Below are 26,466 nucleotides of genomic sequence, written 5' to 3'. Positions count from 1 at the left end.
TAAGAGTGTTCCTGGCTTTTCCCCCTTTGCATCTGAGGAAAGCCTCCCCAAGGCTATCTTTAACCCCTTCCAAAGCGGGGTGCCCAGCACACTCCTTTTTCAGCAGAATGACTGAGAACTGGCTCCGTTAGTGGCATGGGGTTTGGAAGGAGCCTGTCTGCCAAGCAGCACACAATGCATTGATCACCGAGCCTGTATCAAAGAGCCTCCTGCTGCTCTGGTGCATGCTTCACGCCTGCTTTGCCGCTGACAGGGAATGAACAGCCTGCACAAAACCACTCCTTTCCAGCCCAATCCTGAACACCTCCCTCTTCATCCAGCTCCTCTGTTCACAATGGAGACCAGTTCAAGTTCAGCTTTGGGTCAGGATCCCTCTCCCTCTCTCTCCCTGATGGGGAGTGCTGTGTTTTGGTTCAAATCTCCAGCAGATCAATGTGTCGAAGTTGGGTGCAAAAATCCCTTCCCAGGGAGTATTCCACTCTCCAGGCCAGCAGCATGGCAAAGTGCCTGTTGATGTCAGTGCAAGGAAGAGCATGCACATTTTCTGTGATCGGTTGCTTGCTTTTTCTCTCCCTCCCTTGCAAAAGTCTGGGTCTTGCAGAGTTCTCTGCCTTGATCTTTGGGAACAAGGCTTTCTTTGTAGCATACATTCACAGTCAGAAAGCTGGAGGAAAGGGGAAAGGCAAACTGTTCTGCCCAATGCAGAGATCAGTAAGGGAGATGCAGGGATGCAGTCTGACTGATCTTGCCTCCCGATGGACCCTTAGCATCCCTATAGCATTTAGATGGTTTTGATGCACGATTGTCATGGTAGCCAAGCGTTGCACTATACGAACACTCTACCGTGTCAAAGCAAAGACTGGCCTAGCCCAGTATCCTGGCCCTGCCCGCAGCTAATTACACATGCCTAGAGAAAATGTAAGAAGAGAGCAAGTGTGTATTGACATTGTTCCAATAGCCTGTCCAATAATTAAGAACTTCCTAAGCTAGAGACAGTGTCATAATTTTTAATAGCTTTTGATGGATTTTTCTTCCATAGGTTTTTCTAGCCACTTTTTAAGGTCAGGTTAACTTTTGGCATCAGCAGCATCCTTTGACAAGGAATTTCACTGTTTACACCCATAGGGGGAAATGCTCCCACCTCCTTTTGTCTATCTTGAATCTGCTGTCCAAGAATTTCACACAATACCACCTATGTCAGTGGCAAAAACAGTCATTCCCTGTCCATCTTCTCCAGGCCACTTGCTGTTTTGCAGATCTCTTAACCCTTAGCCTTCACCCTTCGTCTGCAAGCAACTCCCATTACAAAATACTGCGTTATCGTGGGAACAGACCTAGGCTGTTGGAAAGCAGATGCCATTTCTGCTACTGTGACTCTCCTTACAGCTACCGGTCACAGGTTGCAGAACGACGCAGTCACAGATGCACCAAAAAAAGGAGAATGTCTCTTTTTTTAAAATTCTTTATTTATAAAAAAGTACATTTTTTTCCACAGCTGAGCCACTATTGTTTTTTATACAAGTAAAAGGAAGGGTGATGCAACACCCCACCCCCACAAATTATAACCATGAAAATGTCCCCCCGGACCCCAAACAAACGAATTATTACAAAGGATGGAAAACAAAAAAACAAAGAAAAATCATAAAAGTCCATTACATTATTATTATTTTTATTTTTTACAAAAGCACTTACAACACAGATTACAAAAAAAAAAAAAAGGTGGGGTTGGGGTTGTTTGTCTGTCTGTAGTCTTTATTCCACAATGATAATTACAGCAAGAGGAAGAAGAAAAAAGAGAGATAAAATCACTGGAGTTAAGGAATCAGGTTGTAAAAAAAGAAAGGCAAAAGAAAAGAAAAACCAGTTCCTCAACAAGAGTACCTCCACCAATACCAGTTTACGCTAGCGGAGGATCTGACTCCATATGCTTGTTACATTCACCCCCAGGTACATTACATATGGAAAGTCACACTGGTCCGAAGTACAAACTCACCCCCCTCTCTAAGGCTTGAGTTTCCTTCCCTTGCTGGTGGACTGAATCCTCCCCTTCGCCCCGTTGCAGAAAGCAGCACCCCCCGCTCCGGCACCCCAGCCCTGGCTGCGCTCTGCCCCAGCCCCTCGGCCAGGTCCAGCCCTTGGCCCTCCAAGAGTTTTAGGAGCAGTGGTGAGGCAGCGGTTGGACCCCAAGCCTCCACACCCACCCCTGCCCCAAGGCTTCCCCTGCCTCTCCCAAGGAGTTGCTCAAATTGTCAGTAATCACATCAAATACAAAGGAGAGGGAAAGAGGGGGGTGAAACTGCAGGCTAGGGGAGGGTAAAGTGCTATCGTAAGCCCCGCAGAATAAACAACAGGCATCAGTGCACACCATGCTGGCAGCATCTCCTCTCCCCACCGAGGCCCACTGCCCAGCAGAGCAAACAGACCCGAAAACTCCGGTGCTACGGCAGGAGCCGTTGTGAATGTGGGAACCTTACAGTGAATTTTAACCTGCTGGCAAAAGGCTACAACCTGCCTCGCTCCTTCTCCTCTTAGAACAAAATGGGCCTGGGATGCCCCCCTCATTTCCACAATACGAAACCTCCAAGCTTTGTGCAGCCTGCAGGCGTGACACATTCGCCCGTCTCCCGCGCTGAGCTGGGCAATGGGGTTTTCCTGAGCTGGGCAATGGGGTTTTCCCCTCCGCTCTTTGAGCATAATGACCGTCGTCTGAAACTCCGAAAATCCGTGTGTGTGTGTGTGCTTGTGTGCTTGTGTATGGGAAAGAAAAACAGCAAAGGAGAGCAGCAGCCCCCATTCTAATTGCATTCCCTTCTCTAATTGCTTGAAGATCAATCTTTTGAATCTCTCACTCTCTAACCCTCAGTGATTTCTGCTGAACAGTTGTTGTGTTTCTTTTTTGACTCAACATCAGGAAAATGGCTCCCTTTGTCCCTTATGTCTTTGCAATCAATTTGGTGCTACCATTTCAGTTTGTTTGATTCTTTTTACTAAGAAATCTTCAGGGTTTTTTTAATTTTTTTTTTCCCTGGCTGAATGAAAATGATTTAACAACAGGGGAAAAAAAATCTGGTAATTAAATAAGGGGAAATAACATCACTAGGGTGAATTGCAATGAATAATCCTAGAGATAAGCCACAGCAGGAAAACAGCTGGGGTGTCTTTGTACATAAACTACAGGCTCGTTTTGGGTTGTGACACAGATGCGTCTGCTTCAGTACGACTCCCTGAATACACACAGGGAAGGAGCTGGGGGCTCGGCCCAAATTCACCTGCATTTTCTTTGCTGAGATGGCGGTGAGACCCAGGGCGATGTACCACAGGGCTCAGACTGACCTCCCTCTCATCTACCTGTTCAGCTTTCCCATCCGCCCACCTTAGACTTGAGGTACCACAAGTTTTGCCTCAAGTTGCCATCCAGGATCAGGGTTTGGGAAGGGAAAAGCACCACACTGATATGTCTGTTCACTGGCAAGAACTCAGCAAAGGGATCTGGACAGTGATCCCTTCAAATGGAGGCACGGCAACTGGCCGTGCCTCCTAGGCACTTTGCCAACACCCAGTCCCCAAGCAGTGCGATGGCGCTTCCCAGGCAGAAAGTAACTAATGCGGCACACCAGTTCTGATCCAGTGTAAAACGGGGCATTTCCAGGACAGCAGCAGCTCCCGAGCACCTAGGCGGAGGGGTGGCCAACGCTGTGCTCACAGCAGGGCTGGGAGCTGTGAGAGGATGGGGACGTGCTCCACCCTGCCCGGAGGGGTAGCCCCCCACCCCATCCTCTTCCCCTTGCTCTTTGCCGGGACCCACAGGGATGTTTTATACCTCCTTAGCACCTCTGATGAAAAGGGGGCAGAGAAGCAGAGGATTTTTCAATTGAGGCAGCCTGAGGGTCCCTCGGAGAGGTGGCCCAGCCTGGGAGCTCATGTGCGCAGCTGTGAAAAGTGCATCACCACTTAAGATCAGCAGCTTGACTCCAGCCCGCCAGAATCTCGCCCATTGCAAGCAACTGAGGCACAAAGGGACAAGCGACACCGTCCCCCAAGGAAAGATTTTTCCCTCTGCCTCCCCTCGCAGCCCAGGCACTGGGAGGCCCCTGGGGCCACCAGGCAGATTGCCCCTCCAGGGTGAGTACTGCACAGTCGCCAGCACCTTCACTCCCCTGCAGAACCTCCCAGGAAGCAGGATGCACATGGTCTTCAATTTGGCATCTCTACTGAGCTTGCCCTCGCGTTTGGGTAGAGACAGGTACCACTTTCTTCCTGATGCTGGTAGAAAACCTGATCTAATTATCTTCAAGGCCCCCCTCAGAGTAATTTAACCCAGAGAAGGGAGTGATGCTATTACTGGATCAAAACAGCTCTCAGGTGAAACATCAATCTGATTTTTCCCCCCCCCCTTCTTTTTTCTCCTGCCTTGCTATGGATTAATGGCTAATCACTTGGCTAATTACCACCCCAAGAGTCTCCTGGCCAATTAGCTGACCTTGCAAGGGACAGCAAGAAGCAAATCATTGCACAGAGGTGGCATTTCTCTATGGCTGTGGGGGATAATTGCACCAATGGAGTGATGCTGAAGGGCCCAAGGATGAGAGGAATGCATTATTGAACCTTGACCTTGCAGGGTACCTCACCACTGTGCCGGGCAATACTGTCTAAGGATCTTTCACTCCAGGTTTGCCGAGGTTCTGGATGAAAAATAATCATCTGACCCCTCTTCTGAACCACACTGATGAGTTAAGTGGCTGAGCTCTTTCCTACACTTGTGCTGGTGCAGTACTGGGAAGCAAAAAGCGTGATACAGCAGAAAGGGAACAGTATATAGGCTCTAGCTTGGAAATACCATATTGCTTCTCTATCTCCTTTTCTTTCTCTGAGTCCCACTGGTTTTTTGAGTCCCCATTCAGCTAACTGTGGACACTGCGTGAATGGCCAATGAATAAGGCAAGGAGGCTACATCTCAAAAAATGACCCCTCTAAGTGCGAGGCTAATAACTACCAAAGCATATTTCTTAGGACTCCTTGTTCCTATTTCCTCCAAGCCATACACTAACTCAGGAACAGTCATACTGCCCCGTTCTCTCCCAGGCCCGTCTGCATTTGCAAGGCTTCGTACCTTTGGTCTTTAGGACGTAACTTCACTGTGGGCTAGGGCCCCGCAGTGCTGTGGAGTCAGTGCAATGTGAATTTGCTAGATTAGACCAGTGGCCCCTGCCTGTGGCCAATGCAGAACATGAAAGAATCACTGCTGGACCCTGCAGATTTTATAAAAGGTTGTTTTCTTCCAAATTCATCTCCTTGCAGTATGTATCTGTGCTGAAGGAAATTTGCAGAGAAGGGTCTGTGCCACCGATTTCCACTCTGCGCTTGGTCATGGACCACCCAGAGTTTGATGTTGGAGACGTTGTCACAACCCTTTTTAGAGACTAGTTGTGAAATTCAGATCTAAAGGATTATTTACATGAGAGATGGACTTTGTTGAGAATTATCTCTGAATCACAAACTGTGCAGGCTCTGCAGCATACCCCATGTTACATTATAGTAAGCTGCGGCTAAGGTACAGTGCTCAGCTCTGTCCTGATCCAGATTACAGGGTTCACACTTTGGGGAATTAAAGCGCTCTGTATGCTGTTATTCCAAGGCACTGGAGGGAAGTCATTCCCCCTGCAGGTTTACAACTGCCCCTAATAATCAGCCCCTACTAGTAATCAGAGATACGGAGAGATGTTAGGGATTTCATTTCCTTTATTGGGGGGTTGCTTGGTAGCAGGGTGCTCCTGGTGGCAGTGGACGGACACGGGAAGGTTTAGCCGTATGTTTTAAGGTTCAGCCTGAGAGATCCCAAGGGAATCTCTGTCTGCCCTGCTTTGAGTGGACATAAAACAGCCTTCCTGTGGTGTATGGCTGTTCTGCCAGAAGCCAGGAAGCCTGGAGGGCTGGCAGGAACAGCAGAAAGATTACAGCGTAACAGTTGGATTTCCCATTCCCCTACACCACTAACGCAATAAGAGCAAGCTACAAACTGTGGATGGCTCAGGCTGAGCTTCATGTTGTCTAGACCAAGCACCACACGCAAGGAAAGCACTGGAGGTTGCCTGGATCAGAGATCTGTCCTTGACTCATCTGCGTGGGTCTGACTCTCCACCCTCCCTTTTGTAGCAGGATAACCGCTGGATGCTATGGAACAAAACCCAGCGGGTAAGGCAGGAGGAGAATTAGTCCTGCTATTTTTAGATGTGCATGATAATACAGCTCAGAAAACTGGGGATTTCTTTTCAAACAAAAGATTTATTTATACATGAAATTAAAAAAAAAAAAAAAACAACCCACAAGAAGAAAAATAAGCCCCAACCCAGTGCATCTAATTTGGATATAGTCAGTGTCAGACAGAGGGCCCTGAAGTCTGGAATCCCATTTATCCACAGAGCAGAGATAGCAGCAATCCAAGCCTCCCCATCACAATGCAGTGGCTCAAGGGAAGGAGGATGAGATCAATACCCCAGGCTCACTCACTCCTGCCCAGTCTACCAAGCCTTTGCTTAGAAGAGGGATGTGATATTGAACAAGTGGCAATCAATGCGACTAAGCAATACATCTACGGGCTGGGGTTGTTGCTAGGAGCGTTAGAGAGAAGCACCCCCATGCTCTGACATAGAAAAGGAAAAAAAAGTGTAAACACATGACAATTAAGTCTTAGTGGTATAATAAAACTCAGGGGCCTGATCCTGTGGTGAAGCCCTCAAAGACACTGGATGGTAGCCTGGGAGATCTGCCCTGCCAGGGTCTGCAGACCAGAGCTGAAGGCAGCGAGTCTGTGGGAGAAGCGAAGTGGTATCGGTTGGGCCCCTTCCCCAGGCAATGGCAGCAAGGTGTGTGCGTGACACGCCGTGCACAACCGTTGTGCCAGAGTTAACTGCTCTGTGGCTGGTACTAGCAACAACAACAGCAACAAGAACAAAAAGAGCCAGCATTTCTCTGAGCCATCACAGGGGAAAAAAATGTCAGCAATAAATACTCCTTTTCTTTCTTTTAAAAGAACACTCAAACAAAGACAGAAAATGAAAAGCCAGGAAATAATAAATTGTAGGAAGAAAATGGCAGCTCTGTTTCCCTGCCCTGCTATCAGCCCATGCACCTGGGGTTTGTTCTAGAGCTTTTTCTCCCCCCCTTTCTCCTCATTTTCCTTTTATTGAGTCATTAAAAACTAGGAGTGGATCTCCCCAGGCGTGCAGTGGGCAATGGGAACGCTACCCAGACCCCACTGAGAAGAAAGTGATTAGGAAAAAAAAAAAATCAGTTCACCTGATAATGGCACCTATGTTTCCACTGCCATAAGCTTTCCTGGCCTCTGTCCTTCTGCGGACAGCCCACTTGACCCCCTCCCAAGGTTAAAAAAAAACAAAGAAGACAACATACAAACAAATTCCAGTGTTTCAGGGGTGCGAAAGTGGGAGGAGGAACCTCGGGGAGGGAAGTGGGGCCGAAGGGCACTCTGAGACATGAAGACACAAACAGAGTGTAATATACAGGCTGGGCAACAGTCGTTAAAGCAAATAGTAACACCTAAGCCACCGACCAATACAAACACCACAGAAGGGGACAAAAGTCATCAAGAGAAATTAAAAAGCAAAACCAAAACCGAGAAAATAATTACCCAACCTCCCACCTCCCATACGCCCCAAAAATGATCTGTAAGCAAAGCTGCCCTCCCTCCCCGCTCGCCCCAGCCCGCCCTTCCTGCCAGCGCTGGAAGCGTCCAAAGTCTCTGCCGAGCACCCAGGGCTGGCCAGGGGCGTGCGTGCGTGTGCGGGGGGTGAGCGTGCGTGCAGTGTGTGTGCAAGCGGCCGCGGCACGCTCGGCTCCGCTCGGCAGGGATGCAGGGGGAGCGGGAGGGCATCACTTGTGTGTACGTGTGTGTGTGTGTGTGTGTGCACGTAGCAATGGGGTGCCGAGCTACACGTACCACTCCTTTTTGGAAATAAAAGATCCGTCGTTCTGTGAGACCATGTTCTCCGCTATGTCGAGCTGCTCAGGGTCGTACTGGAAGCCGAGTGTCCTTTCGTCGTAAGGTTCGGGGTGCGCCTCCCCCTCGTCTACCGTGAAGTAAGGCCGCTTAGCATCCTCCTCGTATTTGTTGGGGCCACCCAGCTTGCGCTCGCCTCCTGCGTCCTCATCCTCGTCTTCGTAGGTGCTGCCGCCCAGCGGGCCCGGCTTCTTCTCGTCATCCGAGTCATCGGGGTACTGGAGGTTTTGGGCCATGGGGGGATGATGCTGCGGGATGCCAGCCTTGCTGTAGCCATTGCCGTACACATGCTTCTTTGTGCTGTAGTCACCCTTGAAGGTGTGACGCCGGCGCCGGAGTACCACAAAGAGCACCACGGCCACCACCAGGACCAGCGAGACTCCTCCCACTATGCCCCCAATCACCGGTGTGGGGATGTTCGGCTGCACCATGGATTTGCGATCATCGATTGGAGACGGGGTGTAGGGAAATTCTGGGTAGGAAAAGACAGATGGAAGGGGGAACAGTGTCAAACCATGCGGAAACGCGCCCTCCCTCCATGCTTTCATTGCCATTTTTGGGGGGTGAGGGGGTGGGAAGATGAGGGTAAGGAACAGGGAAGGGAAAAACTAGGGAAAGGGGAAAAGGGTGCATCCACACAGGGGTCAGCGCACGGGAGCTCTGCCTTAGCAAGGGGAACGCAGCGTGCCGTGCCAAGCTCGCCAAGCCTCATGCAGGAGCCCAGCAGGCTGGAAGCAGTGTTTCCCTCCCCACCCCACCTGGTTTCTCCAGACGTGCTCAGATCCCACAAGCCCAGTGCCTTGAGTCCGGACGCTTTCCATTTTACCGGGTGACATTTCAGGTCCAGTTTGCCAGAGCATACTGACAGCCCCAGGGTGCTCCTGCTGGGGAGCAAGACCCAAACCTCATCCAACGGTGGGCACCGAGCTGCCACGACTGCTCCTGTAGATGCCACGCTGGATCTGCCAGCTTTGCATCCCCCTCCTCGGCACCCCAGCCCAGTCTGGGTCAGGCCAGAAGGCAGCGGCACCTTGTGATCTCCCCTCCCACCCACCCCACAAATGATCTGCGGCTGCACAGTGCTGCTCAGGGTCACGGCTGGCTCCTGAACCCGCTTGCTGATCCGGCTGCGCTGTGCAGCACAGGGACACAGGCCTCCCACTGTTTCTTTTTCTTCTGCTGTTATTGTGGCCAGCGCAGAGCCACTACTCATGCTAATCTTGTTCCTACAGTTACCCTGACCTATTTAAAAAAATAAATAACTCAAAAGAGAAAAAGAAAAGAGAGGAGAAAGAAGCTCTCTTCTCTTTCATGCAGTTCAACACCTACACTTCAGCACAGATAAAGTTTGATCCAAGACTTAAATCAACCTTCGTAGCACTCCCTGGGCACAGTTACAACCCCTGGCCAAACTCAGCTTTCACAAACTGCCTGTTCAGCATCCATGTCCACGAGGCATTAAGCACCACATGGCTGTCTCAGTCCTTCACCTGCCTCTGAATTTAGACAGCAGGCACCTGCTTAATGCCCCCTGGCAGCCTTGCCCTTGCACACCATGCTCAGACCCCTCACACTGCTTTTTCCACTCCCAAGGCCTGTCTGCCAGCCCTGCTCATAGCTGCGAGTCGTTATTGCTGCTCTGGAGCATCCTGGCCCTCACTTTTTACCCCAGCAGCCAAGGAGAGGTGCAGACTGACTAGTAACCTCCGCACCCCCTCCCAGAGCAGCCAGGACAGGGCGATGGGGAGGGAGGGCCTCAAAGGCAGCAAATTCAAAAGGGATATGAGGCAGAGCCTGATTCCTGCCACCTCTTCATGCGCCTACGGGACTGCCTGCTGCTGGCAGCCACATTTCCGCTTTAGGGCAGGAAGCCCTGAACAAGCAGGAGCTGGGTAGGGAGTGGGTCGCCCTGCAGCACAGCTTAGCCCAGCCGCTAAGGAAGAGGGGAGAAAAGAGCTTCCCCCGGGTAGAGGCAGCTCCTGAAACAGCTGCAGATTTTGGACAAGGGTACCAAATTCGAGCAATTGCTGGCCTGATCCTTGCAGCATAAATGTTTTGCTTGTGCCTGAGAGCTGTTTCATTCCTGCCCTTCCTGAGACATCATCCCAACAACAGCATCTTGGTTTCTGCAGTGCTGACTTGCCTTGAGCAAAACCTCACGAGCCTGAAACCACGCACAGAGCAGCACACTGGGCAGAAAGGGGTGGGGGGCAGGCAGATGGAGGGGCTCCCTGCTGCAGGCAGAATGAGGAGCAAGACACTGTGCAGGCAGGAGACAGCATCTCTTTCCAGAGACAGCCTTCAGAGGGCATGTATTTCTGAATAGAGAGATGGGGTTGGGTTCTGGAAAGCCAAAACCACATGTTGCATCAACAGACAGCTTGTCGTAGCCATCTGGTTAATGCAAAACCTCTCTGCAGACAGCAAGAAATGTCACATCCATCCCCTGGTAGTCCTGGCTGCTGAGGGCTCAACTTCAACCACACAAGCGTCCACAGAACTCCTGCCCATGCCACCTTCCCAGGCCTGCTCCTTGCCATCACAGCCTCTGCAACCCCATGGTGCCCAATTCCCAAAACTGTGCACAAAGCAGGGGTCCACCTGGAGCTTAAGTAGGTGCAGGGAAAGCCCAGCAGGCTGGCTCAGACCCCAGGGGCTATATCTTTGATTTTCCCCTACCCCGCAGCTCCTATCTGAAGCCTCTTCCTACCTCGTTTTTCCCCACAGCAAGGCTGATTTTGTGCATGGGACCATGGGTCCCAAGACCCTACCCTGAAAAGACCCAGACATGGTGTGCATGCTGGGCGCAGGGTCCCTACAGCCATACTGATCCCCTCTGCCTCCCAGCTCTGGAAAACAGACAGATCTGAGAGGGGAAGTCTGTGCACAATTTCAAAAGGAGCTTGGCCCACTTTTCTATTAAAAGCCTCATTAACAGCCCAGGTTGGACGCATGAAGTGAAAGGGGGAATGTTTTTCTACCTTTCTCATATATATATTTATTTTTTTCCTGCCCTTTGTGCTGCCCGCCCCTGAGATAGCACTCGCCTACACGCCACCCCCCTGCCACTGCCAACGCCGTGGACACGAAAACTAACACGCCGCTGTGTTGGATTTCACACAGTGTTCGGGGAAGGAACTATTTTCTGCTCAGATCCCATCCCCGTCCTCCTCGCAGTGGCCCAGTTCCCATGCCAGAGAAAACAAAACCAAATCTGTGGGAAGAGAGGGAGAAGAAAGATGGGAGGATCGCAGGCCAGCAGCCGAAATCATCCCCTCCCTACCCACACAGTTACCCCCCTCCCTCGTCCGCCCACCCTCCGCACTCCCCCGGAGCCTGGAAAGGCGGGTGGCTCCGGGGGTGCAGCGGGGGAAGGTGGCTGAGCCCCGGGTGGGGGGGACACGGCTACACAGGAGCGTGAGTGACCCAGAGAGGAGGGGGACAGGCCGCTCCGGAGCAGGGAGGGCACAGGCCGGACACCGCCGCTGGATGGCGGTACAGGCCGCCGCCGCCGGCGGAGCACCACCGCCGGAGCCCCTCGCCGTGGCCGCCGGGCTGCAGGGAGCGGCCATGAGCCGGGAAAGAAGAGGGGGTCCCCGGCCTGGGCTCTGCCCTGGCGGGCCTCTGCCCTGCCCCAAGGCCCCCTCGCAAGGCCGGGCGGGGAGCACCGCGCCAGCCCGGCTCCCCCCGCCGCTGGCTCCCTTTGCTTTCGGCCTACTCCAGGCCTGCCCCAGGGCCAGGCCCCGGCCTGGATCCCCGCGGCCCGCAGCTGCCGGGCGCAGCCTGGCAGGCCTGCAGCCTCCTGCCACCTCGGCAGCCGGGTTAATTAATGACTCGGGACAAGGCCAGCCCTCAGCTCCACAGGCATCCGCTGCTGTCAGCCCCACAAAGGGGGATTTACCCCTCTGCCCACTGAGTTTCGCGTCTGGGCTGCAAAAGAGAGCAGAGCCGCAGCCTGGGGAGAGAGGGGAGAAAGTGTGGGAAAAGGATCCCCTTTTTGTGTTTGAGGGGTGCGTGAAATTTCTGGAAACTGGTGCAATGCCTGAGCGTGCTGGGGGCCCCATGTGAAAAATCCATTAGGAAGAGTCTGGAGAGAATTAAAGCCGCTGTGAAAAGCGGACTGGAGAAACAGGAGACAGCGGAGTGGAGGGAGGGGGAACAAGCTAGGCTTTAATGCCAGCATAAAAAGCCCCCCCACCTCCTGCTACCTCCCAGCCCTCATAAAAAGAGGGACTGCTGTATGAATAGGAATTAAAGCAGCAACACTATCTGCCTGCTGCCCGGCTCTGCCAGCTGTTGCATTCAGCCCGGTCTCCTATCCCCGTGCCAGCAGCTGAACCTCTGGGGCGGCAGCTGGGAGCGCAGGGAGACAGGGGTCACCCTGGGCTTCACTCTGGCACCCGGCCAAGCCCACAGGTTCTCTTTGATCCCCCCAGGCAAGGTGGAGGGCTCGAGCGTCTCCCTGCCGTGGCTCCTGCCTTTTCCCTGCAGCATCCAGGGGCACAGCAGTGCTGCCACTGCAGAGACAAAGCAGGCCTTCTCCATCACGAGTGGCTTCAAAAATCCAGGTTTTAAAGAACACATCTTTCTTCTAATGGCTGGTTTCCAATAAAAATGAGATGTATGCAAATCATCCTGCCTGTCCATCAGTCCCTTACCTAATGCTTTCTGAACCTGCTGGCCAATTTCAGGGCTATCTGACAGAAGAAGAATGAGCCAAAATTATCCCTATCATAAAGCTCTTGGAGAGAGCTGGAGTGAGATCCCTGGCAGAGGTGGGAGCTAAACCTCATTAGACATCAGAGAACCCACAGGGACAAGAGGCTGCTCCCAAGGGCAGGAAGGGCCCAGATCAGAAAAAGCGTATTTTTAGACACCAAGTAATTCTTCTATGATATGCAGATCCACAGGAAACCAGCTTTCAAAAGCCCTTCTGCTCATCACACTGCTTAGATATTTTAGAAGATACTACTTCCTGTGGACACATTTTTTCTTGAAGTCACATTTCCATCCTTCAATCATAAGGGCCAAGGTAAAAACCCAGCACCAGCTGAGATTCTCACTGTAGCCATGGGCATTGAGGAAAATGTCAAACTCCATGAGAAATTACCTTTTGGACATGTGTCAGGCCTAGCTGCTCCTTGCATGGAGCTCCTCCAGAGGAAGGCCCTGGATTTCCTTCTGCCTTGCAAAATCAAACACCTGCTGCAATGGGAAGCAGGGGCCTTTGGCCAGCTTTAGCCAGGGTAAACAGCAGCTCCGGGGAGGAGCAGGAACCTTAATTCCAACGGGCTTATGGAGCTTCCCAGTTTCCAGATGGCCTCAGCAAATACACTGGTGATCATGTGGGTTTTTTTACAAGACAGATTGCTGGTGGCAAACTTTCCCTGCCAGTAAAGTCCACGCCAAATTATCCCAGGACTTTGACCCACTGTGTTACAGACATGTACATGAGTGAAGACAGGGAGATACCTCTGGACCTGCCTCAGCCCGGACGGGGCTGCAATTTGAGAAGCCCGTAGCACTGCTGTCCTTTTTGCTTCACAACAGCCCTTGCACCTATGCATGCCCATCTCCAGCTTCAAGGGATCCTGCCTTTCCTCTCCTTACCGGGGATTTCTGCTCTCCTTGTGCAGGGCAGGGCAGGGGGGAGAGGAGGCAGTGGGGGTGGAAAAACCACTGGCAACTAATCCAGAAGTTTAGCAGCTGCCACTGGCATTTTAGAGTGTGACGACGGCTTTTAGGCCAGATGCCAAACATGTCTTAGGTTTTAATCTCTCTGTCAGGTCACCTATCGCTTGTCAATCAAGCGCTGCTCCCGCAGGGGCCGTTGGCACAGATGCCATCAGACAGGATGCAGCAGACACTGCTACCCGCCATCCGGAAGATTAGCATCAGACGGACCCCCCCAGGCTTGCTCCTCTTTAGCCCCAGGCCCTACGTCCTCCCACTGAAAGCAGCCACAATCGCTTGCTGGTGCAGCCTGGCATGGCCCTGGCCGGCGGCTGGGCTTTGGGTGCGCCTGCTCTGGGCTCAGAATTTAACGCTTCCCAGAAAGGGCTTTCTCTTGCGCTCCGAGCCTCAGCAAAGGCCTGCTGCCACATGGCAGAGGGCTCCAGCTAGCTCCACGGGCTGTTTGCAGTGACCTTGCTGGGACGAGATCACTGGTGGTGTGTAAATAACTCCCTGCTGCAAGCCAAGCAAACGGGGGGGGCCGTCAGCCCGTGCCAGCTTCTCCTCCCCGCCACAGCCTGTAGCTCATTCAAGGCCAGGGCTGCAAAGCCGCCTGCCCACAGGCTGGTATGGCCCTGGGCAGGGAATGGCACAGAGCCTCCCATCCTCACAGCCCCTCCCCAGGGCACCTGCACATCACGTCTGGTCTCCTGGAAATCTGGGGGGTGCAGAGGTGGGCCACACCAAGCAAGCAACCGGGGAACCTGCAGTATCCTGGAGGAAAAGACCGCTTCCCGCCCCTGGGAAAAAGGCGTGAGCCCGGCAGCAGAGAGGCTGATAGCGGTCACTGCCTCAGCACAGGCTCTGCTCTCCCTGCTCCCCCAGCTCTAGCACTGTGATTCTCCTTCGGTTTTGATGTTTGCCTGGTGCTTGAAGGCCCATGGGGAGAAGAGATGTTTTAACAACATCTTTCTCCTTGTGCTTCCTCTGACTGACGCCAGTACATAAGTGCATGAATGTCCCCCCGCATACACACACAAATGTATATGTACACACATGCACAGGGACCAGGGTATGTACGTGCACAGCTGCACACAAGCCCATACAGCCAAGCACAAATTCATAAATACATGCATATTCACACAGGCCAATGCTCTTGCACCCTGCATGCAGACGTGACCGTGCAGCAGGGCATCCCTGTGCAGGCATGCAGGTTTGGGAGGCCCATTTGCGTGCCACGATGCAGATCAGGGTCACACATATGTCTGTATGTACGTGACCAGCGCCCTGTGCAAGACCACCACACCCATGTGCAGGCACGCAGGGACACGCATGCAGTCTATAACCACAGCCTTTTATTATGTCACCCAACTGCCTGTAATAAATAGTTACATGTCACACTACATGGCTTGGCTGCGACTGACAAAGGTCCTGCAAGGCAGGAGAAGCTATTATAGGAACAGATTGCTGGAATAAAATATTAAATTTCCACTTATCAATCTCTTTAATGCGCTATAACTCTAATAGAAGCATTCAGCCTTCTCCCTCTCAACAAATCGCCCTCCCCATGTGGGGACTCAACTAGCCCTGCACTCCTCCTCTCTGGGGCCGGGGCTGGGGGGAAGGATGCTGGGTGGCAGGAGGGGGGGACGTCTGTACACAGGGAGACAGGAGGGGGAAAAGCCGCTGCAGGGTTTTCTCTGCATCAGTCTTCTGGTTTTTTTTTTTCTCCCAACGCTGGCTGCTCACTAGATTGAACTCCGTTTATTGCATGCAGCTCTTGAAAGAGGTTTCGTGGTCCACTGACAATCCCTAAATTGCCTGCAAGACCCAAACAAATGTACCTGTAATAGCTGAGCGAGGACGGCTGAGCCCTCCCCAGCACTGGCCTAATCGGTCCTTAGGGAGAGCTGGATAAACATATTCAGATCCCATGAATTATTAAAGGCAGGTTTTTTATGTGGTGGAGGCCTGGCCTAACGGGTTGGCTGCTAATCCCTCCTAGCGGGGCAGCGGCTGGTGTGCCCTTCCTTCCTTCTCATTTAACCTCAACCCCACAATTCGGACCTTTGGGAATAAATTGAGATTACAGGCAGGCGACATCAACCCAAAGTCATTCCTCAGAAATCCTGCCACTCCCTGCTTCCCTTGCCACTGCGCTGATCGAGCGTGAGAACGACGCTCTACCAGTCCCCTGAAAAAACACCAGGAAGGGAGACATTTACCAAAGCCCGGAGGGGGAACCCACAGACCCTCGTCCCTAGAGGAGCCCGTGCCCGTGCAGGCGAGTTGGTGCAGCCCACGTGGGCTGCAATGCTATCGTGGCGCTGAGACAGATAAAATGCTGGCAGGTGGCAGCAGGAAATATGAAGAGAGAGCTGTATCTGGTGTTTGGGAACATGTGTCCTGACACCGCAAGAGATACGGGGTGGTTGGATAGACAGAACAACAGCAAGAAATAGACATACAGGCTATGCAGAAATGGAAAACGAGACACGGTGAAGAGCGCCTGCTCTTCTCTAGGTCTTCTGTAATACCTATCCCACCTCCTTCTCTGCGACTGGGGACTGAGCTTGGAGGCTTTTTCTTTCTGATCACTGTTTCAAATGTGACCCAAGGTGCTAATTACTGCGTGGGATGGTTTTCTATTGCCGGGGGCAAGCGAGTCTGCTCAGTTTGTACCAGGCAGTTGCCTGCACTGTCCCAGAAACACAGTGCCTTTGGTAGCAACTCCCATGAAATGGCCAGCAGCTGAATGGATTTTGGCCATGACCTTCCCCCGGCTTCGGGTGGTTGGGCAGGGCGGGTGCTGCGAGGCGTCTGTCCTGAACAAAGAGCTTTGTTATTCTGGTGCCTTTCACTGGCAAATGAGAAATCCCCCAGAGAAAAGCATATACCAGGAACAACTCAGCAGGCAAGGATCCAGGACAGGAGGTGTGAATTAAAGGCCTGCTACAGTGATAATGATCATAAATAAATACTTGGTAATTAGCATCTAATTAGCACATCTCATCCATTGACCTCCAAGCACTTGGATAGAGGAAGATTAGCCTGGTTTACCCATGTTACAGAAGAGGGGAACTGAGGAGGTGAGGGTGCCAAATTGCTAATTTCAGGAGGTCAGCTGCCCAGGCCTCGTCTTTACGCTTGCTCAGCACTTACCGCTGTAGAGAGCGGGTGGAGGGGGCTGGAGCTCGGCCCCTCTGAGAAGCCCTTTTCATCACGCTCAGGTTAGACAACTCTTCAGGGACTGGGGTGGCTCAGAGAGGTGGCCGGCTATCAAAACAGCAGGCGCTCTGATTTGCCTCAGGCTGGACAGCAGGAAGAGCTCACAACCCCGGGAACCCGTCCTGTGTTCCCCATGCCTTGGGAGCCCCCAGCGCACCTCACTGCTCATCCAGCTCGGAGGCACCCGTGCTGTCTGTGGCATTTACAAGATGCAGGCAGCCGGCTGCTCTCCCGCTCACCCAGCTGCAGTCACAGCCCCACTGCTCTCCCCAGAGAGAGCGGGTCTGGAGCTACAACACCCCACGGTCCCTGCTGTGAGCCCAGCTGGAGAAGTGGCCGTGTGCCGTGGTTTGTGCTGCCTGCCCACCTGGCAATGGTCCCAAGCTGGGGTGTAGGGCGAGCACCCAAAGGAGACCAGCGCTGAGCCCCCACAGTGCTGCTGGCCAGCTGGGGGGCCAGAGGAGAGCCTCGGCAAGTTGCCCCAGCTGCCAGGCATGTCTCCCGGGCAGGCAGCGCTGCTTCATCAGATGTTCTCTCCCTCCTTTATCCCCCGGAGAGCCCAGAGCTCACTGAAGTGTGGCAGCACTCCATCCAACTCACTACTGCAAGAGATGCTTCCATCTCTCTCATAAGACCCACAACTGCTGGTCACTGCCCATCATTAACCCACTGAGAAAACAAATTGCTCCTTTTACCCCAAAGGAATGGGGTAAACTTCCCTTCCCTGCTCTCAAAGCACCAACAGCCACTTTTCCCCTTTGGTGATGCCTTGCAATATCACTTTGTATCTCTGAAATCAGGCTACTGCCATATGTTATTTCTTCTCTTTACCCTATTTCTTGACATCACTTTCTCTCCCTGACACTACCTAAGCATATCCACATGTCTTTTCCTCACTCCTGTGGCTACACTGATTTGCAAGTCATCAAATTCCTTCTGTCCCATATGACATCACATAGCACCACTTTCCATTGTCTGCATCCTGTGATGCTATTCCTTTCTGGAGCCCAGACAAAGCTACTCAAGTGCTCACAGCCTCTCGGTAATCTGTAGCAGCCAGCTGAACAAATGCACAGACCAACATGGCATTGGAAGGAGCACAAATGAAAAATCATGAGAATTGCCTAACATTAGGAACACGAAACATCCTGAACAAATTACTCATCCATCTCATGCTTTACTGCCTCAGTGGCAGTCTATATCCTCATCCTACTCCTTCTTCTACCTTCTAACAAATATCTCCCTAACATGTCTTTGCTTTTAACACGTCCAATGATCTCTCTGAATCCAAAGCAGAAGACAAGGGGGAAACAAATTGAACGTATTTTGGTGTGAGAAAGGAAAAGACAACAAGAGGAAAGGAGAAAAAATCCAAGCCAAACCAGTGCAAAACCAGTGGAAAGCAAAGAACTTCACTGCTCCCTTTGCATTGTGGAACTCCCCACCCCTAGAAGGAGACACTAGTGATTAAGACAGACGTTAAGGAGATGTAACTGACTGGTAGTTGTCAGCCACTCATACTCTCCTCTCCCCTCCTCCTCCTCCTCTTCTGTCTTTCGAAGCACACCAAGTGTTTTCCTACCTGTGACATTGACTTCCACCAAGCCCGACCGTGTACCGATGGCGTTGGAGGCCTCACAGATGTAGGTGCCAGCCACGCTGTAGGAGACAGGCCCTTTAAAGTAGATGGTGTTGTTCTGGATTTCCACGCTCCCTGGCAGAGTCCCGTTTGGCCTAGGGGAAACAAAGGTCATGGTTGACCCCAGAGATGATACTCAGTAGGGTCAGGCAGTATTGCAGAGGTGACACTGACATGCTGGTTCTGCACTTGGCCTTGGGCAGGTCCAGAACCTGGCGGTGCTGGCTGGCAAATGCCCACGAATGTAGTCAGTCTTGAAACCAAACCCTCAGACAGCAGCATTACAGGAAAGAGTCAGTGGAGTGTCTCCAGGGTAAATCCACTGCATGATAAGAATCAGGTTCTTTACATGGATTTGTTTTTTTTTCCCTTCTCTGTGATTACAAGGGAGATTGGACATATTTGGGTCACATACAGCCCCTTGAATTTGGCTAATGGGATGTGGAGCACTTTCAGTCTATGCTCTCCCCTATCCAGAAAACAGACTCAGAGCCTTAAAGTGATTCGTTTTCCCGCACAATCCTCGAGTAGGTACAAGCTTAGGGTAAGATGGCCAGGTCGCTCTTTTGTTTCAGGCGGCTCACCTCTAGCAGGCTCATCTTCAGAGTGTTCCTCCATCCCTGACTTTCCATTTGATGGAAAACCAACCTGACCCCACTTTACTTCAATTCCCTGCACATGTAACTCTCCTGGGCAGCTGATCAGGCAGTGCTAATTGCAACTCAAGTTCGAGTAAAGCGGTGCTGATTTAGAGCCCTGCCATCTATGACCTGCCCATGTCAGAATAGTCAGATAAGTGTGAAACTGGAATAATGCAAAACTAAGTCTAGAGATACACAGAATAAATGAACAAAGGCAGATAAAAAATTTAAAAACCCCTGTGTGTTAGGAAAAGACACACGACCCGGTTATTCTTAATTACTGAAGCAAAGTAATTACTTCTCTTAGGCAATTAAAAATTACTCAAGTAATTCTTTCCCTTCCTCCCAACAAAAATGTGCACATATTGTCAGCAATTTGTAAGAAACAAAAGGGAATAATGGGGGTATAATTAGGTTTGTAAAGAAGTGCCTAAATGCACACACACATATTTTGCATGTCTACATATACACATAGGCACATATGTATAGCAAACACATTAGTCTTTCCCAGCTACATGAAGCCAATGATCCCAAAGCCGAGGAAGAATACAATGGCATAATGTTGGTCCTCTGCCTATGGGTGAGTCAGGGCCCTGAATCTACGAAGACAAGGGCACACCTAAAAACTGTGCTGTGGGATGCTAAAGAAGGCTATTGCTTCCTCTAACAGCTCCCCTGACTGTTGCTCATCACCATCCAAATGAGAGGAGAGGAAAGCATGGCTGGTTTTTACATTCCAGGCAGGAGCAAAACAGCAGCAGCTGCAATTGCTTCCTGACCCCCAGGAAGGGGAAGAGGCACACAGGAGCACATGGATAAACCAAAGGTGCTGGTGGCTATTTCTCTGGCTGCCCAGCCAAAGAAATGAGGAATCAGTTTGATATTACCAAAGTGGCACTGTGGGAAGGAAGGGGATGGCCATGGATCTTATTGCCACTCCTTACCTCCCTACACACACACACACTGAATGCCTAGGTGGTTGGCTGACGTACAATTATTTATCAGGCTTTCACCCCATCTGCTTGGTCTGCCTCTTCCTCGCAGGCAGCCTGGGGCCAAGAATGGGAGAGCAGGAGTCTGGGCTGAAAGTGAGGAGGCAACTCCGTGCCCCAGCTTTTCCTTCCTCCTCCCCTTCCGACTCTATTTCCCCCAGCCTCACTTGCTCTCTCTCTCTCTCTCCCCTTTCCTCTTCTTCTGCCTCCATTCTCCTTACCTTCAGCTGCACTCCATCTTTCCTTTCCATCCTCTCTCAGGTCAGTAATCCTATAGTCAGTCCGAACTGACCCACCAAGTGTGCAAAAAGGGAGAGGCTGGCGAATCAGACTGAAGTGCTATTGGACTTACAAACCCGTACACTTTAATTCTGAGCTTTCTTCATTTTTCTCCCCACAGTTCCTTCTCAAAGCAAAGTACTGATGCTCCCAGCCTCGTAGCTGTAAGTCAAGAAACGCTTACAGGCTAAAGGCAGACGAATGGACATACACAGAGCTCACAGGGAATCCATAGGAAAACAACTCTTTCCAGTGTTAAAAAAAAATCATCAATCACACCAGCACATAGGGAACAACTCAAAGCCTGGCTCAAAGATGCGCTGTTCCCAAGAACTGTTTCTGCCAGAGCTGAATTTATTACTGGCGCAGCATGTAAACCAGGCGTGCAAATGGCACGCCATACTCACTCAGTCATGCAGCGCCGTGCTCAGCCCTAACACCTGCATCCCCTGTTGTGTTTCAGCCTCGTTGGTAACGAACCCTCTTTCCTGCCCTGGGCTACAGAAACATCACCTGGCTGAGACATTTGGCACCTGGTTACCCCATGCTTCAGGTCTCAGCCTGTCTTCAGCATCACTATCACAGCAGGAGCAGGCTGCCCCAACAGAGACCAGGGTCCGCTTGTGTCTGTACACAGTGACAGAGCTGCTGCCAGAGGGAGCCTGATGCCCAGGAGCCCAGCAAGCGCTCGGACTCCAGCCCTGCATGTGAGCAACAGCAGAACAAAGTGATGAAATGACTTTCCCAAAAGCAGAGTGAAAACCTGCCTCCTGTCCCCAGCTCCATTTCACAAGGTTTGCTTCAGCTCAATTCTCCAGCCCTGCTACACAGAGATAACCTAAACTGGGATCTCTTCTGCCTTGGGTGCCACAAGGGGCACCTTTGCCTCTAACACTTCCCTGGCAATGTTGTGAGGAACCCAGAGAGCCCCCTCGGAGTTTAAGTCAAACTGGCAGAACCGACAGAGGGAGAGAGCTGGGGACGAGAACTAGAAAAAAGGCAAGAAAAACAATCCTCTTTAGACTTTCACTGTGAACAGTTTGATCTGGGAAGTGAAATGAGAGAGAATATGCCTAGCTCCTTGCAAAGCCATTTTGAGAGCCTCTTTCCTGATGACAAATGCCAGCTCAAAAGAAGAAAGGATCCATTCGATCTTTCTTTTTTAAAGCTACATGAGTGCTTATAGAAAAGCAAGAGAGGGAGAGAGAACCACATCAGGTTGCATCAATTACCATCTGACTCCCCAGACACCCCTTGTTCACTTTTCAGTCCCTTTAGTGTGTTCAACCAAAAGCTGAAACCCTGGAGGAGAAGGAATTGCTTCTGTTCAATGTCAGTTGCATGGGGATGAGTGCTCCAAAGGGGAGCTCCTGCTTACAGCTGGGGCTGATTCCAGGGAAAGGTTTTTTCACACGCAGACAAATTTTGTGGTGTTTGTGCCCCTTAAAGAAAGGGGAATACTGGGTTCTTTTCCAGCTCTGCTACCAAAGCACTGAGTGGTGCTGCGCAAATTATTCACCTTGTCATATCTCAGCTGCTTCGCGTCACCAGGGCAGAATATTACTCCAGTGAAGTGAGAATAGGAAGTTATCCTGGGTATTGAGGCTGCACTGCGCTGGTAGCAAGCTCCATCCCAGCCCAGTGGAGAGGGGGTGTGTATGATCCTTACCCACTGCCCTTCCCTCCTGAGTCCGAACTGGAAGATGCTGGGGGAAGACCCAGCTGAAAGACAGGAGATAACCTCTGTCCCCTGCAGGGTGAGGTGGCTGTGTGTGCTTCAACTAAAATGCTAGTCCCAGCTCTGTCAGCTGGGGCCATAGGCCATGTAAACTTCTGATAAAGCCTATCCACCCAACACAAGCCGCTTGCCCTAGTTGCTTCAAACGCTGCACTGCCTGCCTCAAAAGCACAGGCTGCCCTCGAGACAGGGCTGGCAGGGCAGCAAGCCTTGTTTTGGATCCGACAAGCTCAGCTTCAGAGGATGGCCAGCACAGGAGGGGGTGAGCCAGAAATGCCAAGGCTGAAGACAGCAGCTTCCCTGGTTTGCAAATAAAGAAATGAGTTCCAGTCCCCATGGAGTGAAGGCCTCCTGGCAGAGCTGTGCCAGGGAACCAGAATCAGCTCTGAGCATTCTGCAGGAGCACAGCTCCAGGAACTGCAAGTGTCCAACTCTCCCCTCACATGCACAGGTTTTACCTTGGAGTGACACCACTGACAGTAATGGGACTGGGCCCTAACTGAGCAGAGGGTGACTGAGGTTTCTACAGACACTCCTTGGCCCTGTTCGAAGATCATATGTGCTGCCGAAAGCAGAAGCATTGTAGGCACTTACAGCTTCCATTCATAGGTGTGAGCTGGGGGGTTGGCATCAGATTTGCATATCAGCTTCACATCTTTCCGGTTGAGAAACCAGTTGCCATCAAAGCCCTCAATAGTGACTTCTGGCTCATCTGCAGGGGGACGAAAAAGATAGAAAAGCAGGATGGAAAAGGAGAGGAAAGAGTGATGGAAAAGGAAGGGGGAGAAAATGAAATGGGAAGAGATGAGGGGGCAGGGGTGGGAGAAGGAGAGATTGCAAAGTGGGAAAGATGATGGGACAAGGAATGTGAGAGAGGGTGAATGAAGGAGAGAGAGAAGGGGAGGAACAAAGGGACGTGGCAGAGGCAGAGAGAGAAAGAAGGTGTGGAAAAGAGAAAGTATATGATTATTCCAAGGGATCACTTCAGTTTTCACACTCCAGAAAAAGAGAGCAGCCCCCTACTTCAGCCCCTCCACCAGACCAACATCTTCCCTTCAGAAAAATCCTCTTTTGCCAGACTTTATCACCCACCCCAGGGACTGCCCGCAGAGCACTGCTCTCCAGCCCTGCCCATGCTCACTTACACTGCACGTTGAGGGTCATGCTGTCGGTGAAGCGGTCCAGCTGGTAATTGACCACGCACATGAGCTGCTGCCGGTGAGCCTCCCGGCTCGGCACCAGCCGGTACCGGCTGATCACTGTGATGGTGCCATTGCTATTCCGGATCTCCTGAAACTCCGCTTCCCCTTTGAGCTTGGTGTCCCAGGTGACAGTGCTGGGGGGCTTCCCATTAGAGGAGGTGCAGGTAGCTACCAAGATCTTTTCTGTCCTGCCAGACTTAGCAATAAGTGGCCGCTTGGTGCCCTCCATCCAATTTGTGGGCTTGGCTGCAAGGAAGTGCAAAAAAGGAGGAGGAGAAGAAAAGGGTAAAAAGGGATGGTTAGAAAAGCAATGCTACCTTCTCTACTACAACTCAAGACACATCTAGCAGCACTGAGCCTGTGACAGACCTTGTGGTGAATCCAGAGCTGCTGCAAATTGCCAGCAACCTGCTCTGGGGAAAGAATGGTGGAGGTGCCCTAGGTGCACAGATACGTGATGGAAAGTCAATCCTTTCCTGCCATAGGTTTTCAGCCCTATGTTAGCATGAGAAACCAAACTGGAGAGCAAATGAATCATGTAGACCTTGGGAGGGGTCTATTCACTCACAAGCCTAAGCTCCATGGACAAGCTCTACTTGTGCTTACGATCTCTCTGTTGTCTTTTCTCTCTGTTCACTTGACAGCCACCAGCTCATTAAAACTCACCACTCCCTTAGGGAACAGGTCACTGTTATTGCACCTGCATTAAGAGACAGGGGAACTGAGGCCTGGAAAGAGGAAGGGGCGTTCCTGTGATAGCTCAGTGAATCACCTACCCTGGGTTCCCTGTTCTTCACCTGTTTACAGTCAACTTGAAAGATCATCATAGGTAAAATTTACACCCAAGATTCACCTTTGCCCTGAGCTCCCAGGACAGGAGTCTCAGGTTCCTCCAGATCTGTTTAACTGGAGGCAATGGTTCACACTACAAAGCTTGTCCAGTATCTTACCCAGCACAGTGAGGTTCAGTTGACTTTCCCGGTTGCCAGTTGGGAAGGTAGCAAACTCACAGATGTAAACTCCCTCATCCTCCAGCTCTAGCCGAGAGAGCTGAATGGTGCCATCTTTGAAGGAAGGATTCCGGAAAGTCACCCGCTCTTTGTAGGGAGAGAGGATGGAGACCCCCATGGCAGGGTTGTAGATGGCCACATTCTGCTTGGAGCCGTTGGTGGCTTTCTGCCACGTGACCTGCGTGATCTTCACATTGGGGAGTGGATTGGTGAAGCTGCAGTGCAGGACCACATCTGTCCCGATAAACCCCGAGACTGTGTCATTGACTAAGACAGTCTGAGCTTGCAGCCCTGCAATAAAATGAAAAGACATGAATATACGTGTACTTCTCAGAAAGAGAGAAAAAGACATGGTTCTTGGATATCAGGCCCATGAATTCCTTTATTTATTCCATTTGCTGCTTCTTGGCATGGCTGATACAAGAACAGTCTATGGCTATGGGCACTCAGTACCTTCTGCAACTACCTGCATCCACCTGCAGCTCCTGAAGCTTTATTCCTGTTCATAAACACCTTCCTTCCCACAACTGGTGTTCACACTTCACTACAACCAGCCCGAATGCTCTGCAGCCAACCTAGGGCTCATGATCACCAAAAGGAACAAGGCTGGATCAGTAATATTTTCCTTCCTTTTGTCTTCAACTTTGGATGACACTAAATCAGTTATGGTGAATATACAGAGCATGCATATCTGGAGGCATACGAAAGCACTGGTATTTATCAGCATAGCATATCCTAACATATGATAACACACACTCAGACATCCATTTAATCCTATTGGAAATGCATCAGTAATTAAATGAGCTGCAAAGACTCAGACCTGATGAGTAGCAATAGTTCCCGTATAAGAACAGATCTACAGCACTGCCTATACACCTTGCATGATCTAGATCGTTTCTGTGGCCTTTTAACCCCAGAGGTGGCTGCATTTAGGAACCTTCCATCTTGATTCTGCGGAGTAAAGATGGAAGTTGTTTGGGAAAAGTGGTGGCTGGTGTTCATGACTGCTCTTCTGTCTCAGCTGATTCCTCCCCTAACAGCTGGAGAAAAATGTCTCCCACCAGACTGACCCTGAAATTCATCTTTGGCTGCCACTGTAGCCTAATCTGTATGTTTAGAGATAATGCTCTGATAATTATACAGCCAGTATTTATATGATAAATACAACAGAGAAGCAAGGTGGTAAGAACAAGAAAAGTGGGTTTTGCTCACTGCTTCTGGCAGAATCTGAAATTGGATGTATTCTGGGAGACTGAGAGTAAAGGAAAGAAAGGGGTAATAAAAAAAGAAAGATGCACAAAGAGTGAGGAACATGAAAGGGTAATGAAAGAGAGAGAGGCTGGGGAAAGAAAAAAGTGCATAGCAAGAGAAACGGGACAGCATCTTCTAACTGAGGGGACAGAGCATTTCTGAAATGTCCCCCCTACCCTGTTCTTCCAGGGGACGAATGGCCAAAATGAACTCCTCGGTCTTAGCCCCCACAGACCCCTGGCAGATGTGCCCTGTGACTTCTACATGTGAACCTGAGCAAGAGCCTCCTTCCTGCAGTTTCACACACACGCAAGTGCAGGCATACAAAAGCCTTCTCACCCACAAACACCGCCGTTACCGTTCTCTTGGCACTCTCCCATGTTGCCCCCTCACTCTATGCCTGCTGTACTCAGCTTGATCTCCGTCCCCACATCTCATCTAAGCCTCTTCTTTCTCCTCTTCTCCTTCCCTCCCGGCCAAGCCTGTGACCCTGAGGACAAGCCTCAACAATCCAGCCCGGCCATGAGACGCCATCAGCTGACCACAGTCATCAGCAGTTTAGACTGAAACTCAGTCTCTAGAGCTTTGTGTGAACTTGCCCCCTTCTCCGAGTCAAGCGCTGGTTTGCCCCACACCCTAGCATTGCGGCTGGGTGCTGAGGAATGTTTTTCAGCGTTGCTTACAGCCACAGCAAAGCACTGGTGCCCTCATGTGCCTGCATGCATGAAGCCATCGAGTCCTTAGAGGCTGTCAGTTGAGCTCGCAGGTTGCCCGTTTCCCCTCCCAGTGTAGCCAG

The 26,466-nt window shown here is 51.3% G+C and overlaps 1 protein-coding gene across 5 annotated transcripts in view; it reads right to left on the bottom strand.

Moving 5' to 3' along the window:
- NECTIN1 (nectin cell adhesion molecule 1) overlaps positions 1-26,466 on the bottom strand; it is a 106,332-nt gene that overhangs the window by 33,432 nt on the left and 46,434 nt on the right. For 4 of the 5 annotated variants that reach the window (XM_087763441.1, XM_087763442.1, XM_087763443.1 and 1 more), the window contains exons 2-5: positions 24,360-24,710; positions 23,353-23,655; positions 22,802-22,919; positions 18,501-18,652 (exon numbers count right to left, since the gene is read on the bottom strand). In XM_087763441.1, coding sequence (XP_087619567.1) covers positions 18,501-18,652; positions 22,802-22,919; positions 23,353-23,655; positions 24,360-24,710 — 924 coding nt within the window. Of the gene's footprint in view, positions 1-1,493; positions 8,490-18,500; positions 18,653-22,801; positions 22,920-23,352; positions 23,656-24,359; positions 24,711-26,466 lie in introns of those variants that run through there. The other variant, XM_087763444.1, reaches the window with a different exon arrangement.

This window comes from Nipponia nippon, unplaced genomic scaffold (assembly GCF_047370975.1).
Source record: "Nipponia nippon isolate SJK-2023a ecotype South Korea unplaced genomic scaffold, ASM4737097v1 scaffold_28, whole genome shotgun sequence".
Taxonomy (NCBI): domain Eukaryota; kingdom Metazoa; phylum Chordata; class Aves; order Pelecaniformes; family Threskiornithidae; genus Nipponia; species Nipponia nippon.
The sequence above is the reverse complement of the archived record's forward strand: the minus strand, read 5'-3'. Positions and strand labels throughout refer to the sequence as shown.